The following is a 17746-nucleotide window of genomic DNA, read 5'->3' as shown; positions in this document are numbered from 1 at the left end:
TGTCGAATTTTTTTACCATCGTGGAATTGATGAACAGATGCGAAATAGAAATATTGACATGTATACAGGGTGAACAGTGTAATAAATTTTGACAGAACTCGGCAGAGAGATGATTCTGAGCAAGAAATGTCACAGGTTCCATTTTTCAATACTTATGTACTTGCAGAAGTTTTAAAATTTTATTATTATAGTAAAATCAATTTCTACAGGATCTATATTCATTGACAATTATCATTTAGAACTTTCCAAGCGATCTGTCAAAGTTTGTTACACCTCATTCTGAATCATTCTGTATACGTGGAATTTTCTTTTAAAATTTATCCTAATTCATGATAATCGTGAGACAATATGGTATAAGAATTTCATGAGTTTTTCATTAATATTTATCACAATAAAAAATATTAATATGTAGATACTAAATTGTATAGTAAAATTAATCGAACATATTTTATATCTTATTGCGGTGGATATTAATATTTTTATTGTGGTGCGAATGAGAGAAACTAATAAAAATTATTCCTATACAATATTGTCCCACGAATAACATGATTTTCAGGGTAAATTCTAAGAGAAAATTCTCTCTGTGTACATATTTCCTTTTAAGTCTGTCTGAAGAGCTTTCTTCGCATCTCGTTCAAGTTTCCGATCCTGTACTCCGATCACGGTTGTAAAAAATCTATGCAAAAATATTGCGGCTCCTCCGTTCGTTCACCGACGACTCATTTTTCCCGTTTCACGTGCTTGCGCAGGATTTCAAGCAAGTGCCGCCCACCGGACAGTCTCGCTTTCTCCCCTCGCTTTCGCTATCATTATACCGTGAAAACGGCGAGGAAAGTAACTACTCGATGACTAGATGTAAAAGGTAGAGCGCGACGCGGAAAAATTTGTTTTAAATAAAAAATATGTTTAAAAAAAAAAAAGGCTCTTAAAGACAAATCGCGACTGTCAGACGAGACGTATAGGTAGCTTCCTTCACACAGACGACAAAAATTACGTGCATGTGTGTGTTTGCACGTGTTTATTACCATCATTGTGACGAATCGATATAGTCTTGGCTATCGCTTATCGCGTCTCGTGATGAATGGATCCGTCTCCGATAATCGATACTTCTCTTCCAGCCGCGAAGACTCATTCGTATACTAGGGAATCCCCTTATCTGCAGTTTGTAAACGATAAGCGACCGTAAAAAAGGAAAAGAAGTTGCTCCAGTACGCATATTGACGTCGACGACAATTTAATTCACTTACGAAACTGCGGTGGATCTCTATAATACACAGAGAGATTTTTTTTCTTCGAATGAAAATCATGATAATCGTGGGACAATATGGAAGAACTTTGTAAGAGTTAATAAAAAATATGAATATCTACCACAATAAGATATAAAATATGTTCGATTCATTTTACTATGTACATATTAATATTTTTATTATGATAAATATTTTAATTGGAGAAACTCTTATAAAATTCTTCCAATACCATACGATTACCACGAATTTTATTTTAAATTCTAAAAGAAAATTCTCTCCGTGTAGTCACTGTAGATCGGTGGGAAGCATCTAATATATCTAATATATCTAATATATATTTTTCTTCGAATGAAAATCATGATAATCGTGGGACAATATGGAAGAACTTTGTAAGAGTTAATAAAAAATATGAATATCTACCACAATAAGATATAAAATATGTTCGATTCATTTTACTATGTACATATAAATATTATTTATTATGGTAAATATTTTAATCGGAGAAACTCTTATAAAATTCTTCCAATACCATACGATTACCACAAATTTTATTTTAAATTCTAAAAGAAAATTCTCTCCGTGTAGTCACTGTAGATCGGTGGGAAGCATTATGCGTGGTGGTTATCGAGTTTCTGCGGGTACACTCGAAGGGCTTCCTGTATTTCCGAGCCCTTGGATGAGATGCGTCTCTCGAAATTCTCTCTCTCTCTCGCTCTTTCTCTTTAGAAGCAAAATTGTGCATTTAAAAAAATTCGAGAGCCGCGACGTCAAATTATGCGGGCGACATCAAATTATACTCGAAATTCCTTTTCACGGTTGTCAAATATCGTACTTGATCGCGCTTGCCTTCCCTTCATTCGATGTAGATCATCGCATCGTATTTTGACATCCACTTTCACTTCCTCGTACATTTATAAAGCATTTATGTATACCGTGACGTATATTTCATGAAGCGTATTAATCGCGCCATTCGAATAAACGTTTCCTCGATTATGCATACTCGTGAATTAATTTAAAGCCGCCGAACGCGAAAACAAGCTTGTGTTGACCACCTGTTAGCTGTTACCGTGAAAAAAAAGGATGAAAACGCATTCTTCGGAAGTTCACAAAATTACGATCCGATAAAGCAATCTCTTTCGACACTTAATCGATTCCTCTGCTCGTATAACAAAGAACGATAATGACTCATTTAGTCATTTCGTTAATGAGATAATTCCCACAAAAAATTATTAGACTTATGTCTTTGTTGGAAATTACTGCCTATCGGAGCAGTTAATTATTTAATATTTCTTCGGTCTCTCATTTCACCATTCATTCATCAAGACATATACAGTTCCTTTTAACTAAGTAAAAATAATTAATTTCGGCTAGGATAGATAGCTCTATTATGGTCAATTTCATCAACGTCGGTTAAGTGTAACTTCCGGTTAAACTATATCTTGGTCTCTTAAGAACACATCTGAACGACTTTGATGAAATTGGCCCTGTAATCTGATAAGGAAGTGCCTGTCCTGGAGACGCGAACGCTCCTATCTAATCCCTACGTAAAGACGACGTCTCCCTGAGTCGCGGGTCGAGGCTCTCGCGAGCAAGGAAGAGCCGCCTTTTCAGAATTGGTACCGCGAAACCTATATCCGCGTCTATAAAGCGCAGTGAACGCGAGCGGGTGCAACGAACTCGGGCTCCGTATCTTTTCCTTTCTCTCTCTCTCTCTCTCTCTCCCTCTCTCTTTTCAACACCCTCCTTCCCCTCCGCCGAACGTTCCATCCCTCCCCCTCTTTCTCTCTTCCTCGACCTTCTCCTCCTCTGCTTTTCTCTCTCTCTAGCGATCTCGCGCGACGACGTCGTCTCTCCTATGAAACGCGGCGCACGCGGATTTAAAGCCCATTTTCGCGTCGAGATCCACGATCGAAGAGATGCGGCACGACGTGGAAAAGTGCAAGTCTGACGTCAACGTGGCATGATGAGAATAGTCGCGCTTAATATTCGCTTGATGTGCATTAAATGCGCCAACGCGTCTCGCAATGTCGATCTACGAGTGTCTAGACTCGTTCGTAAATTTTGATCCTTCTGGAAAGTCTGTAGCGACTTACGGATGGATCATCAACAGCAAAACGTACCGAAAATTGTAAGTGAGGAAAATAGATGTTCGTATATGGGGAGAGAATTATTTTCTCTTAGAATTTACCCTGAAAAATAGGGTAATCGTGGGACAATTGGAAGAATTTTATAAGAGTTTCTGTGATTAATATTTACCACAAGAATAATCCGAAAGAATTTTATATCTTATTGTGAAAAAACGAGAAACTTCTCGTAAAATTCTTCCAATATTATAATTTATTTACGAAAAGTTCGTATCTCTGAGAAAAAGTTTTATCTACAAATTATACTGCTCCAAGCTTTCGAGAGATAATATATATTTATTACACATGTATGGTGTTAACATTTTTTTGAATTATTTTACTGCTATATTTAAATTTTTAAAAGTTTCTTATAAAGGAGAAAGTTTCTTTTTTATTAACACGCGAAGAGAATTTTCTCTTAGAATTTACCCTGAAAATTATGGTGGGACAATATGATATTAGAAGAATTATATGAGAATTTCTCTTATTAATATTTACTACAAAATAAAAAATATTAATATGTACATAGTAAAATTAATCCAACATTTTACATACCTTATTGTAACCGATATTAATATTTTTATTATGGTAAATATTAAGTAATCCGAGAATTAAATTCTCATAACATTCTTCCAATATCATATAATTACCATGATTTTCAGGATAAATTCTATAATATAAAATTCTCTCTGTGTAAGAATATACTGTAGTATGTGAATGTGTCTTAGGACTCGAGGGGTGGAACAAAATCAAGCTGATCATCATTAGCTTTCTTTGCTCGAAAAATTAGAAAGAGAAGGGCTTTTCAAATCTATCCCTCATAATTCCAATTCGGAACGTCAAAGTATGAATAGAGACCAAATTTCACGTAGGTCGAAAATATTACGCAATAAAATGAAACTCCGATAAATGACTGTCATTTCTCGTAACGAGCAGACTTTTCTTCAAAAAGAAAAAAGGAGAAAAAATCGGTTCCATCTCGTCAAACGTAACATAAGGTTTGCTTTTACGCACGTTTAATCGGGACACCGATGGAGCACTGGTTAATCACGCGCGGCGTCTAATTATAGCGCTAATCAGGTCGTGATATGAAGATTTTATTTATGCCGTGATATACGTGAGGAATTACACGGCGCGAATTAATTAATGAGCGCGTTGCGATGCTGCGGGGGACCGTTTTACGTCCTTGAGACCCCCGGCGAACCGACTATTTTCTAGGCAAGGTCGACCGAAGCTCTCTCCGCTATATAACGCCGCGGCGTTATCGGTTTATCAATGTCATCGTTTCTCGAACGGATGTTTTGCAGGATTGACCTTCTGTAAGTGCGCACTGCGTCGCGTGATTTTCCTCGAATCAAATAAAGATAGTTATGCAGGTGAATCTCGATAGGCGATGAGTCTCGTCAACAATCTTTTTTAAATATCGCGAACCTCTGCCAAATTTTTTTTCATCGAGAGAATTTCGTATAAGACACTTTCAGTGAAGACGACAATTAGTCGGTTTTTTTTTTTTTCTGGAAAAATCGCGGATTCTATCTTGACTTATAGGGAATCATTATTTAATGCATTCGGAATTGTTAATAATAATTAAAAAAATAATGCGTGTGTGTGTGTTGTATTGTTACATTTGTTATTTACCGCCATGATCGAAATAAACGCAAAATATTTCATGCTCTTATCTTTAGGGAAATTTAATTAAAATTAATTTGGAATTTATTTTACTCTAATATATATTTTGTCAAAAATTTCGTAGGCAGCAACTAACAGTATCTTTAATGAAATATTAATTACATATTTGACTTTTTCCAGTCAAAATACATACATGAAGAAAATTTTCTCTTAAAATTTATCACGAAAATTATAGTAATCATGGGACCTGATTAATATTGATTTATCACAATAAAAAAAATTATATAAATATATATATAGTAAAATTAATCGAACATATTATATATCTTATATTAATATTTTTTATTGTGGTATAAATATTAATCAGAAAAGAACTCTAATAAAATTCTTCCAATACAATATTATCCCATAACTATCATAATTTTCAGGGTAAATTCTCTCTGCGTATCTAATATATAAAATTATTTTATACAACATATTTTTTTTACATCTTGTCTTACATTTACAATAAATTTTATACGATTGAAACAATTTTTCTACCAAACAAAAAATCATTTATACACACAATTGATATGAAACATCAAAATGAAATGTCAAGTCTACGTTTCGAAACACGAGAGCCCCTCGTTATTAATAAAAAATGTCACGTGTGTGTTTGCAGTTTGAACAGGATGCACGCGATGGAGGGCGCGACCGAAGGTAGGCGAAGGCAAGTGAACACGGCGGAGGAGAACGACGAGAAGACGCCAAAGTCGTCGTCGTCGTCGGAGATACCCCAGAGTCAGCAGAACGGCGCCGCTCTTCCGGAAGAGACCGCCGCGGCGCCGACTGCGACCGCGAGTCGGGTTCGTGTGAAGAGGAAGGCGGAGTCCTCCGACACCGAGACGCCAGTCACGAAGAGCAGGCAGTTGCTGGCGACTACGTCGCGACAGAAGGTGGCTGCCGCGAGCAATGTTACGCAACGTCAGGCCAAAGCTGCGTCCGTCGAGTCCGTCGAGACTAAGAAGCGGAAATCTACCAACGGACAGCTGTCCGTGAATCCCAGGAAGAAGTTTTGCAACGACGACGAACGAGAAGAGTATATCTCGCAGATCGTCGGCAACGACAACGAGACAGTCGACGTACTTATGGTGAGGGCGGATCGGCTGCGAACCGACATCTTGGTAAGTCTCTTTTTCTCGAAACTACCTTTATTTCTTTCTTTTCTTTTTTTAACATTTATTTTATGCTTCCTTCTATACGCATAGGCTCTCGAGAATTTAGCACATGCCAAAGAAATGGAATGGAACGAGATTTTGAGAAAGAGGAAGCTGAAGGAGGAGGCGTATGTGAGGCTCGAGAGGAAGATACAAATGACAGCTTACATGGACAGCGACGGCCAGCTACCGGATCCGTTGCCGCTTGCCACATCGTCTTTGGGATCTGCCGAGTGGGATAATAGCGACAACGCGATTCCCTCAAGAGAGAAGTTTGAATCTAAGGAAGATTTAATTGGAGAAAGATCTTTGGACTCATTGAAGAGGGAAAAGGGCGTGAAATTTAGTCCACAGCAACGGATAGTTCCTCCGAAGACCAACGGGGAAAACAGTCGTAAACGAAACCAAACATCGAGTCCGGAGAGTCGGCAGATCGGAGAAGGTCGTCAAGGTGCGATAGTAGATGTCAGATCTATCATCGCTGATCACAGGCTCAAACATCCAGAAACGGTACCAAGAAGGTAATTAATTACGATTGAATAAACAAAAGACTTCAGAGAAAGCGCGTAACTTTTTTTATAATGTTAAATCGGCATACAAGATCGAAATTTTTAATAATTTCTATAAACATTCGAGGAATAAAATATGTGTACATTGGACGACATGAAATATATTTTTTTCTAATTATACAGAGGACGAAGGATGAGGAATTCGGTAAATGTTGCACTCGGAGCTGGCGGCGCCATGGTTGAAACCGGACACAATACCGACTCGAGACCATCTAGCACAGAATCGTGCAAAAGCAACCCGAGCACAAACGATTCTATGAACTACAAAGACATACTAGTGCAATTTGCCAAGATGAGCCAACAAGGTAACGTCAATTTTCTCGAATTTTTAATTGTTAATTGAATTTATTCCGTAAATTCTGAAATGTAATTTGCGATTGGTCGATGATTTACAATCGCGTTTCAATTTTCAATATGTGTGTTTAGGTGAAGGTACTGCGACTAAGGTGCCACAGAATTATCCGGACGTAACGCTTCACCCTGTAGCGGCACCCTCATCCGCACCCCAGAATACCGCGTCTCAGTCGACTGGTTCGTTGCTTCATGGGATTCTAACGAAAGCGCAATCGCCAAGATCTACCACTTTTTCACCTACTTTAGCGAGATTACTCACCGCGCCTGAAAGAGAAAGGAGTTCTCCGGCGGCGGCGGCGATGGCGTCTATGTCGCAGCAGAGCGCCACGACCCAACACCTTTTGCAGACGTATCAAGGCTCTAATCTGGTTTCTATAAACGATATCCTGTCTTCTTCCAAGGTTTTTTGCTTTTTTATATTCCTTGCAATTACTAGTCTTTTTGCAATTTAAATCAGCGTTATAAGAGTCCGCGGTTCTCTTTAAACACGATACTTGTCACAAATACTCGAATATATTATAAAGTTTTATATGGAACTTATGAATAGTATATAAATAATAACAAATAAATAATATAAATTTTATGAAAAAAGCCAGATTTCCGAAGAAACCCGGAATTTGCTATCTGGGTGAGAGGTTGGACAAAAAATAGCACATTTGACATTTGATATTTTGACAGTTAGATAATAACGAGATTTTTTCAGGCTCGCACAGAGATAACTATAACTCCTGTCGTCAACTCCTCTGCGCAATCTCACTCCAACGATTTAATTCAAGTGGTAAATACTTCCTTTTCGATTTATTCGTATATACTTTCGTGCACACGTTCATATTCCAACTGTCAGATTAAATCTTCTAGGAGGACGTGGAGGAAGAAGCAACAGTAATCGACGATAGGAAAGGAAGTTCTACGAGCGGAAGGGACGGTAAACAAATGGCAAAGGACAATCCGCCTTCACCGAGCGCTCCACCCAAATGTCAAGGATGTATGATTCGTCCTGCACAATTCGTTTGCGCCGGATGCGGAAACCAGTGGTATTGCAGTCGTCAATGTCAGGTATAGACAGTTTGGTTTCTAATATGTCGCGGTATATTAGATCGCACTTGAATCTTTTATCGATTTGTATTAATAATCAATAATTATTAATATCTGTGTGCAGCTTGCCGCATGGGCAACGCATTCCGAATATTGTTCGGACTACCCGCTTGAGTCCGAGAACAGCAAGGTCAAGTCCAACGTTTAACGCCCGACGTTCTGCAATCAGTCGGGATGTACAATGGCATCAGGCGAGAGATATCTGTATAATATGAATCTAGTCAAGGAAAGAAGCTCGAGGACATATTGAGCGAGATGTTTGAAGAAGACGAAACGAGAGATTTGAAGATCCATATGCATGAAGTTGATAATAACACCATGCATATTGATCTAATGATAAAGATTTTTGCGGAGACAAATTGATGATGTTGCCCTCTATTGAATAGAAAAAAAGCATTTACTAACGCTTTAGAGCCCCTTCTCCCCTTCTCGAAGGAGATTCTATGTTCTCCTCTTTACAGAACAAATTTGTGAAATTTTTTGCATTTGTCCGAATTTTAGATGAAGAAAACTAACTCTTCTCGATGACCAAAATTAATAAGAAACATTCAATACCATTGGTTACGAGCTTCGTATGTTATATATAATTTTCTAGACTTTCTTACGTGGATATGTATACAGACAAATATATATAAATATGCGCTAGTCGAAGATTTCGTGTTCTCAAAAAACGGATACAAGGGGAAATAAAAGGCAATCCCGAGGCGTAAAAGTAAAGCACAATAGTAAGAGTATCGCGATGCTGTACATAATTTTATACGATTTAACAGAGTTGTTCAGCGTCGGAATTTAGAATGTCGGTTGATAATCGCGTGCCATGCGTAAGATCAGGGGCGGATTGGGACTATAAATTAGTTCTGAAAAAGATATTGAGAAATATTTTCTCCAATTTTTTTTATTTAACACTCTCTTGTATCGAATAAAATGCTCATTATATTCTATAACAAAATACGTATTACATTTATTAAGATGAAATATTTCCAATATGTGCAATTGTTTACACATCAATTGTTTACACATCAACTTTTATATTGAATGTATTAAAATATATACATTTTCTTTTTAAAACTTAGACGCTTAAGTTAAAGAGATAAGAGTTTTTTATTTTTTTATACTCATGGATTATATTTTGTTGCCATCTCTGTTTTCTTTCTCTTCTTTGTTTTATGTTGTAAAGATGTAAATTATTGGACTAAATATTGATCTTAAAAATATATTGAGCTAATAGAATCGGTCACAATATATGTATTATTTATGCAGTAGCAATGTATTTTGTTATCAAAAATTATAATCATATTTTATTCGATACATTAAAAATAAAAAATAAGGTATTATATATTAATATTTCTATTTCACTCTCTCTCTCTCTTTCCCTCTTTTTCCCTTCCTTTCCTTTCTCTTTTCTTAATTGGAAAATTCTTAAATCCTTTAAAATTTCTTTTATATTCTTCTATTCTATCAAGTTATATTTCTTATTATCTATAATTTATATAGATGACTTTTGTATATGAAACGCAGGCTGCGCAAGCACAAGTCAGGCCTTGCATACATTCATGTCAAATGTAAAAACCTATGTAACATGCAATATTTTATATTATTTTGTTACCAACGCATACATATATTTAGATTTAACAAAACATTAGTTTTAATATAGGAATAAGATTCTTTTTTTATTTCGTTGGTGACATATTTGCATGTTTAATTTTTTTTTAAATTGATATGTTATGCTAAACGACGATTATCCCTGACATAATCTGTAGCCCAAAGTTCCTACAGGTACATGCAAAATATATATACGAAATATATACATTATATATATATATTTTTCCCAATTACAAAAAGCGAACCAAAATAAAGTTTTTAAACGTATTCTCTATATTTTTTTATTGTATTATTCCCCTTAATATTTAAATAATAAATCTTTGTTTTTTTTCAATATACTCGTTCTTGATACACAAAACGATAGATTTCTTTGCATTTTTATCTAAGATTAAAATAGTCTATGACTTAAACTGACTTAAAAAGTGTCAATGATGAAAAAAAAATACGATACAAGAAAATAAAAATAAAAAATGTCTATATATCCTCTTTTATCGAAACTGACCGAAGATGGCCGAAGTGCTCTGTTTTCATCTCTCACGTGGTACGAACGTGTAAACGAAAAACATAACCTGCACTAATTGAGAAATAAGTGTATTCCTTTTTTATAAACATTTATAAATTTTACGCGAGGATCGTGACGAAGGGATGATGCAGCTTGCATAATTATTAAAAACAACCGGCGATCAATGAAGATTGCAATGTCTATTCCACTCGTAAACATCAGCCGGTCGTTGACGACTGTCGCGAGATCTAAACGACGTGTTGTTGTCACCGGGATAGGGATTGTGTGTCCCCTAGGAGTCGGGATGCGAAATGCTTGGGAAGCTCTCACCGATTCCAAGAGCGGAATCACGAAGCTTTTCGAACCGGATTACACCAACTTGCCATGTAAAATAGGTGAGCAGTAATATATATTATATATATATATATTACTTTCAAACATGTGTATATTGTGAGATTTATTCTTTATGATTATTTTAGAAATATATAATATGTATTACATATACATATATACATTACATATTTATATTATATAATATACACATATAGATTATATATTATATAATATATATATATATATATATATATATATATATTATATATTATTATATATTATGTAATAATAATAAAATATATATCAACTTTAACACCAAAATTTATCAACTCCAAATACTGTTATAATTAGTTACTCAAAATTGTAATTAATTCATATTTTATAGCTGCGTTAGTGCCAAAAGGAAATGCTCCTCACGAACTCAACATTGACTCTCATTTTACTAAAACTGAATTACGTACAATGTGTCCTGCTACTGCATACGCCCTGATAGCCACAAAAGAGGCACTCTTGGATGCGAAGTGGACACCAAACAATGAGAATGATAAGCGTGACACTGGAGTCTCAGTAGGAATCGGCATGATAGATCTGGTAGACGTCTGCATGACGTACGAAGCTTTGAAGAAAGGATACAGCAAGATCAGTCCGTTCTTCGTCCCAAGAATATTGCCCAATATGGCAGCTGGTCAGATTAGTATCAAGTACGGCTTTCGTGGGCCAAATCATTCTGTGTCAACTGCGTGCGCGACAGGAGCACATGCCATAGGTCACTCTCTGATTAACAAAAAAAGATTTATATTAGGATAAAATATATATATTAGTAAAAAGAATTATATCAGAATTATATTAGGATATAAAAGATATATATTAGTAAAAGATTTATATTAGGATAAAATATATATATTAGTAAAAAGAGTTATATTAGAATTATATTAGGATATAAAAGATATATATTAGTAAAAAGAGTTATATTAGAATTCTATTAGGATATAAAAGATATATATTAGAATTCTATTAGGATATAAAAGATATATATTAGAATATAAAAGATATATATTAGTAAAGAGTTATATTATATAAAATGATATATTAGAATTGATATAAAAATGAAATATTCAGTTTCGTTTTCCTAATCTATTCTAACGCACCGCGATTACCTTCCGCAGGAGACGCGTTTCGCTTCATCCGCGGCGGCGAGACGAGCGTGATGGTGTGCGGAGGCGCGGAAGCGTGCGTCAAGCCCGTTGGCGATAGCCGCCTTCTGCCGTCTACGTGCGCTGAGCACGTCGAAGAACGACGCGCCCGAGGAAGCGTCGCGACCATTCGATCGGGACCGGGACGGTTTCGTAATGGGCGAGGGCGCCGCGATCCTAGTCCTGGAGGAGCTGAATCACGCGCTCGCCCGAGGTGTACCCATCTACGCGGAGGTGTTGGGCTATGGTTTGTCCGGCGACGCGTCTCACATAACGGCGCCGAGCGAGGATGGTATCGGCGCGCTCCTGGCGATGGACCGGACGGTGAAGGACGCCGGCATTGAGAGCTCGGAGGTGACGTTCGTAAACGCTCACGCCACGTCCACGCCGTTGGGCGACACGATCGAGTTGAAGGCGATCGAGTCGCTAATGGGTGAACACAGCAGAAACGTCACGGTGACGAGCACCAAGGGTGCGCACGGTCACTTGCTGGGTGCCGCTGGTAACCTGGAGGCCGCCTTCACGATTTTAGCGATTAAAGAAGGCGTAATACCGCCCACCTTGAATCTGCACAACCTGGACATGGAGACGCGCTTGAACTTTGCACCGCATACGAAGGCAAAGTGGACGACGACGACGACGCGTCGAACGGCTTTGAAAAACGCTTTTGGCTTTGGTGGAACGAATGCCTGCTTATGTTTCGCGCAATATGTCAATTGAACGGGTTTGAAAATTGTTACAATTATATGTCGATAGACAGAATTCGCTACTTTCTCATTTTTTCGAATACAATTGATTGAAGTATAAAAGTACAAAAGAGAATAAGCCTATGAGAGACAGTAGACAGTTCCTTTGATATTTCTATTGTTCAAATGATACAGAAAGACCACTATTTGTGTAACATATGTACATATATTTAAAACAAGATCCAAGAGAAGCAAATTCAATAACGAATTAATTCTTGTACGACTGATCATCAGTGTTGAGCAGTTTAAATATTTTTAATAACTTTTATGCAACATACAATATATGTAAATATGATTTATGATAATAATCTTTTTATATAATGTCCTTACAGTGTGTCTGTGTATGTATATATATATATATATGTATGTGTGTATAATGAAAGTACACACAGAGAGGATGTGTATATCGGAATAATAAAATATATGTATATATAGATATATATATATATATATATATATTGGAATGCAACACATTCATTTTATATTAAGATTCCGATAAATGATTCATCGCGTCTCTATTATTACAACATTGACACGAGTCCATAATCGCCGCGTAAATGATTTTCTTGAAAATGAACAATATCTCAAGAAAATATAATATCTTTTAAATATGCAGCAATCACACTGAAGAACTTGTGTCTATAACGATTCGCATTTACTGCATGCAACAGAATCGGACCTGCCATATTCTCAACAGTCAAGGCATATTCATACAAAATATCTACGTTTACTTCAATTGTACAGATCTATACAATCAAATTCAATCTTCTATAGTCTTATGCTTTGCATTGTATATTTTGTATTTTCAAAATCAATGTTATTCGATTATCGAAACCCTCTTTTTGTCTTGACATCTTTTATTTATTATACACGATCTCTGCTTGCAGAGATAAATAATTATACGTTATGTTTAGCTCTTCTTTCTTGATATCCTTGTATGTTTTATATTTGTATATATGTTGTATATATTTTCAGCATTTAATTAACATTAGAAGGTTCGATTTCGAATAATAACAATTATTCAAAATACATTTATCATATTTGTCTCCTGTTACTGGCAGTAAATCAATGTAAAAAAGGGAAAAAATCAGATATATTATATTGAATTACCATAACTAGGAGGAATTCTTACTGAATAATTGTAAGCGATTTCTGATGGCTGCACAACATAGCAAAACGTTCTTTAAGCGTTTGTCGGAGTTTCTGCCGCTTCTCTTTAAGTTGATGACACATTCGCGACTTAAACTCTAACACTTCTTCATCAGGAATATAGCTCTCGTTCTCGTCGGAAAAATTGGAATCCTGAAAACAAATACCGAGTTAAAATATTTTTCTACAGAGAAAAAAATTATGGATATACAGAATGTCATATGCATATTACATATGTATAAATTTTTACCTTTAGCATTTGTGACAGCGAACCACTTTCTTCTAATAAAGAAATACTAGGATTGGAATGATTAAGTTTATCGTGACAAGCCCTTTCGTGATTACAACATTCATCGTTGCAGGCTACTTCGGAGCCCTCTGGTGTACTAGGAAGAGAGGAACTACTGACGTTGTGTCCAGAAAAATATCCGCAATCTTGGTACAATCTATTACAATTGAGCAAGGTCGGTAAAGTGTGTCTTGTAAACTGTTCCTTCATCTCCATCAACATGGTTAGATTAGGCTCGGTTAGGGTGGGATATTTAGCTTCGTCGCCTTTTGTTATCCATGTATTTGTTAGTTCATCAGTCACGAAATCTTTGTGGACTTTGTGATATACATGCCACTGTATGCCCTCATCAACCTTTTCACTTTCCTTGAAATAAAAGGAAAAGAAGAATTACAAACATTTCAGTTTTAAAAACTACGCTTCTGTAAAATTATGAGAAATTTTGACAATTAATGTTGTTACTTTACCTTACACAATTCGCAAGTGTCGGACGAATCCTCTTGAGATAATTCTTTGTGAGATGTCTCATTTTGTTTCGATTGACTTGTACTAAATTTCGTTTTCGCTTCAGAAGTGCTATTTTTAACAACAGCTTTCTGTGCACTTGTGTTATTTAAAAGGTATGTTAACTCTAAATTTTTTTGCGATATACTACTAGATGTTTTTTGTTTCTTTAAACAATCCGGGCATTTACATGTGGGTGGTCCTTTGTTTTTTGGATCCAAGACTTGTAACTGAAATAAAAACACATTAGATATACAGAAATACTTATGTTTATTTACTTTTTTGTTTGTAAGCGCATGCATATAAAAGATGTATGTAAAACTCAGGTTTTGTTTGTACCTTATGTCGGTCGATATTTTGCGTCGTTGGCTTTGATTCTGCACAAGTACAAGAGGCTTTATCTTGCCTTTCATTTGAACACTATGGCACATATGTAATTTTTAACACACACACATATATATATTGTACATATATATATAGCTAATTAATTTTAATTTTATTTCTTTCGATATACTATACAATATCCCCTTGATAAAAAAATGGTTAAGCAATTATTAAAAGATAATTTACAAAAATATATATTACAACATACGTCACAGGAATTCTCCTTCTCTTCAGTTTCATAACGACGTTCCTTCTTTTTCTTACGTTTTAGCCGTAACTTTTCACGTCTCTGCTGCTTCGCTATTTCCTCCCTTGTAATTTCCTCGTACAACAGTTCTAATTGAGAGATACCTTGTTTCACCTCGACTGCCATCTGCGCAGGACAAAATAATTTAGTTTTGTCGATCCAACAAATTGTATATAAATATATAAAGTGTAAAGAAATATTTTTTCCTCTATTTAGCTTTAAGTTCGATGAAGTGTTATTACCTGGAAATTTCTGGACAATGCGTCCACCGCGACAGCAGCTAATACTTTACACACGGTCTCCTCTTCCTTCAGCCGCCTATGAACTCTATGCAATCGCTCCGCCATACATATACCTAAGCATGTAAGTACTTCCTCTTGAGCAATTTCCAACGTCTTTGCATGACGCTCTCTGAAATTCAACATCTCTTATGTCTTTCATGATACATAAAAAAAATACTACAGCAACAGTGGAGATCAATACCTTCCCATGAGTTCTGGCTGTGCGCGACCAATAAGTTTGCCAATGTATTCTGTCACAGTTGGTAAGTGAATATGACGATCGGCTATACAACGTCTAATTCCAGAGTATAAAACTGCTGCGTAGCCTTTCTCCTTCGCAGGTTCGAGTTCTCGTGTGAGGAGAGACGACGCCAATAACACTTTGTTACGACACTCGACGCAAAACCTGAGAGAAATCGCGATAAAAATCAGGTATAAAAATCGTCTGTTTTACATTAAGATTTATAGACACTGGAATTTATATACCTATGTTTACGTAGATAAGTGTCCAAAGTATGGTCAAGTGTCCTATTCTCGATTAAAGTTAATTCCTCTTGACATGGCAATTCCATGCAATCCCACACTTCCCTCCATGCATTCGGCGGCGGTCGCATTCGTTGAATTTCTAAAGAGTGCATAACGCATCGCCGGGATTTTCTATTTCTCGGTTGGTTCTCTACTAAATTATGTAACCTAGCGCTGCAAAAAAGAATAATTGACAATGACGATTCTTTCCTGCATATGTCACTTGAATAATCAGTTTTGTAATTTAAAATACCTATGTCCATGCAATATTGTGCAAAGCCGTTGCGGTGATTCCAGAACTTCATCTTTTATAGAAAGCACACCATTGGGAGTAATTACTAACGGATCCAATGCTGGATGGCCTGACTTCATCAAGTCGTAGAACAATCTTTCAACACTAAACATGGAATATTGTACCGTCATTTACTAATGTCCAAGAATAGAATGATATATTATATTTCTAACAGAAAAAAGAGAATAATCACCTTCTTCGACAACCGACACACGGTTCTGTCTGGCCCAAAATTCCAAGCATGTCCTTGCAAGTAACTTCAAACGATGCTTTGATTTCTTCCTTCGTGAGCATATCCAACTTCCTTGTAAATTCATCCAGCTGTTTACCACGTACTAAAGGACTATCACTAACCGCTCCTAAATTACTTATATCCATGATCATCTAAAAGGACACAAGTAAAGCTTATATAGTTTGCAATATAAATCACATTCGATTTAACAAATAATGTAGAATATTATACATTGATCTTTAAAACCATAATTTGTACAGCTAGTAAGTATCTTATTAAACGATATGATAATCTACCGCATATTATCACACATATCTTCTCGTTCGCCTTGAAGAGAGGAGCCACGACAAAAATACAGAAATCAAGAGATCGTACAATCTATATGACACAAGTGCGAGAACAAGCAATGTCGCAGTCGGCGACGACATCGCCGAGGTTCTTTCCAAACAATATCCGAACGCAAACAAAACAAACGACAAACGGCCTCCAGAATTGCTCCGAAACGTGTTCTTATTTTCGAGAAGTTTACGTGTTTTTTTTTTTCGCATTTCTTTTTTTTTCTAAAGATTAAGGACGTCCCGCGAGGACGTGATATATCGTTACGTAAGATCGTCGACGTCGTCGCGCACCAGGAGTCGGGGAAAGCAGGATTGCTCGAGGTGGCTCACCGTCAGACTCTCGTCGATGATCAACGGCATTTGCTTGGCCGACAGCTTCACCGGCTCCTCGTCCCGCCAAATGTTTACCAGCCTCGCCATCGCGTTCCGTCTGTCTCACCCGGGTTCTACGAACTTCTCCTCGTCTCAAGGTGCGTGCGGCCGTTGCCGCCGCCCTCTCCCTCTTCGGAGAGGTGTACCCCGGTCAACGTACCCCGCGAGCACGTCGGGGAAGCCGGAGTGTTTGATCTAGATCGTGGAGGAAGGATGCGGAAGAGCCGGTCCTTACGCGAGGATGTGGAATTACGTGAATCTACAACATCCGAAAACACACCGAGTGTTGAAATGTCACGCTCACGCACCGCCTGCCATTTGCAACATGTGCACGGAGTCGCCGTCTATCTCTCTCTCCACTACTTCCGCCCTGCGTCGTCATCATCGCGTTGCATCGCATCCTCGGTTCGTGTTTAATTTTATTGCGCGACACCGGTTCCGCCCCTTCGCCGGTTTGGTTTTTCGAAAACTTTTTCAAATTTAATGCGATAAAGAGGGAAAGTCAATTTGTCCTGCTGTTTTAAATTTAAAAATGTGAATATAA

General features: G+C 36.8%; 3 protein-coding genes across 11 annotated transcripts in view; 2 read left to right on the top strand and 1 right to left on the bottom strand.

Annotated features, from left to right (window-relative positions):
• Positions 1–10082, top strand: part of LOC114932896 (uncharacterized) — a 37570-nt gene extending 27488 nt beyond the window's left edge. For 5 of the 6 annotated variants that reach the window (XM_029305321.2, XM_029305307.2, XM_029305333.2 and 2 more), the window contains 7 exons: positions 5661–6162; positions 6247–6716; positions 6888–7069; positions 7191–7519; positions 7822–7896; positions 7977–8174; positions 8278–10082. In XM_029305321.2, the coding sequence (XP_029161154.1) occupies positions 5661–6162; positions 6247–6716; positions 6888–7069; positions 7191–7519; positions 7822–7896; positions 7977–8174; positions 8278–8361 (1840 nt within the window). In that variant the 3' untranslated portion in view covers positions 8362–10082. Of the gene's footprint in view, positions 1–5660; positions 6163–6246; positions 6717–6887; positions 7070–7190; positions 7520–7821; positions 7897–7962; positions 8175–8277 lie in introns of those variants that run through there. The other variant, XM_085483120.1, reaches the window with a different exon arrangement.
• Positions 10083–10319: 237 nt separating this feature from the next.
• Positions 10320–14046, top strand: LOC114932926 (3-oxoacyl-[acyl-carrier-protein] synthase, mitochondrial). The gene is given in 4 exon segments (XM_029305339.2): positions 10320–10712; positions 11036–11416; positions 11817–11887; positions 11889–14046. Coding segments are annotated over 4 exon segments (1338 nt in total). The 5' UTR covers positions 10320–10501; the 3' UTR covers positions 12564–14046.
• LOC114932935 (gametogenetin-binding protein 2-like) lies at positions 10954–17602 on the bottom strand. 4 transcript variants are annotated; one of them, XM_085483122.1, is made up of 12 exons: positions 17161–17602; positions 16454–16644; positions 16222–16365; positions 15930–16142; positions 15646–15849; positions 15405–15573; positions 15124–15288; positions 14871–14951; positions 14495–14761; positions 13989–14393; positions 11808–13891; positions 10954–11424 (listed from the first exon to the last, which is right to left on the bottom strand). In XM_085483122.1, the coding sequence occupies exons 1-11, from the start codon at positions 17248–17250 to the stop codon at positions 13718–13720; spliced, it is 2103 nt and encodes a 700-aa protein (XP_085339248.1). In that variant the 5' UTR covers positions 17251–17602; the 3' UTR covers positions 10954–11424; positions 11808–13717. The 4 variants fall into 4 exon arrangements, with proteins under 4 accessions (XP_085339248.1, XP_085339247.1, XP_085339250.1 ...); XM_085483121.1 differs by having other exon boundaries at positions 13722–13891; XM_085483124.1 differs by lacking the exon at positions 17161–17602 and adding an exon at positions 16789–16943 and having other exon boundaries at positions 13722–13891.
• Positions 17603–17746: the final 144 nt, after the last annotated feature.

This window comes from Nylanderia fulva, unplaced genomic scaffold (assembly GCF_048542155.1).
Source record: "Nylanderia fulva isolate GAGA-0341 unplaced genomic scaffold, ASM4854215v1 Scaffold23, whole genome shotgun sequence".
In the NCBI taxonomy this organism is placed as follows: domain Eukaryota; kingdom Metazoa; phylum Arthropoda; class Insecta; order Hymenoptera; family Formicidae; genus Nylanderia; species Nylanderia fulva.
This window is presented reverse-complemented; position numbering and strand designations above follow the sequence as displayed.

Bases quoted from the DNA above. Each gene is read 5' to 3' on its own strand.
- LOC114932935 (XM_085483121.1), bottom strand. From the start codon at position 17,250: ATGGCGAGGCTGGTAAACATTTGGCGGGACGAGGAGCCGGTGAAGCTG. The intron at 16,645-17,160 runs GTGAGCCACCTC...GTGTCCTTTTAG, and splicing joins TCATCGACGAGAGTCTGACG to ATGATCATGGATATAAGTAA. The intron at 14,394-14,494 runs GTAAAGTAACAA...TTTTATTTCAAG, and splicing joins ACACTTGCGAATTGTGTAAG to GAAAGTGAAAAGGTTGATGA.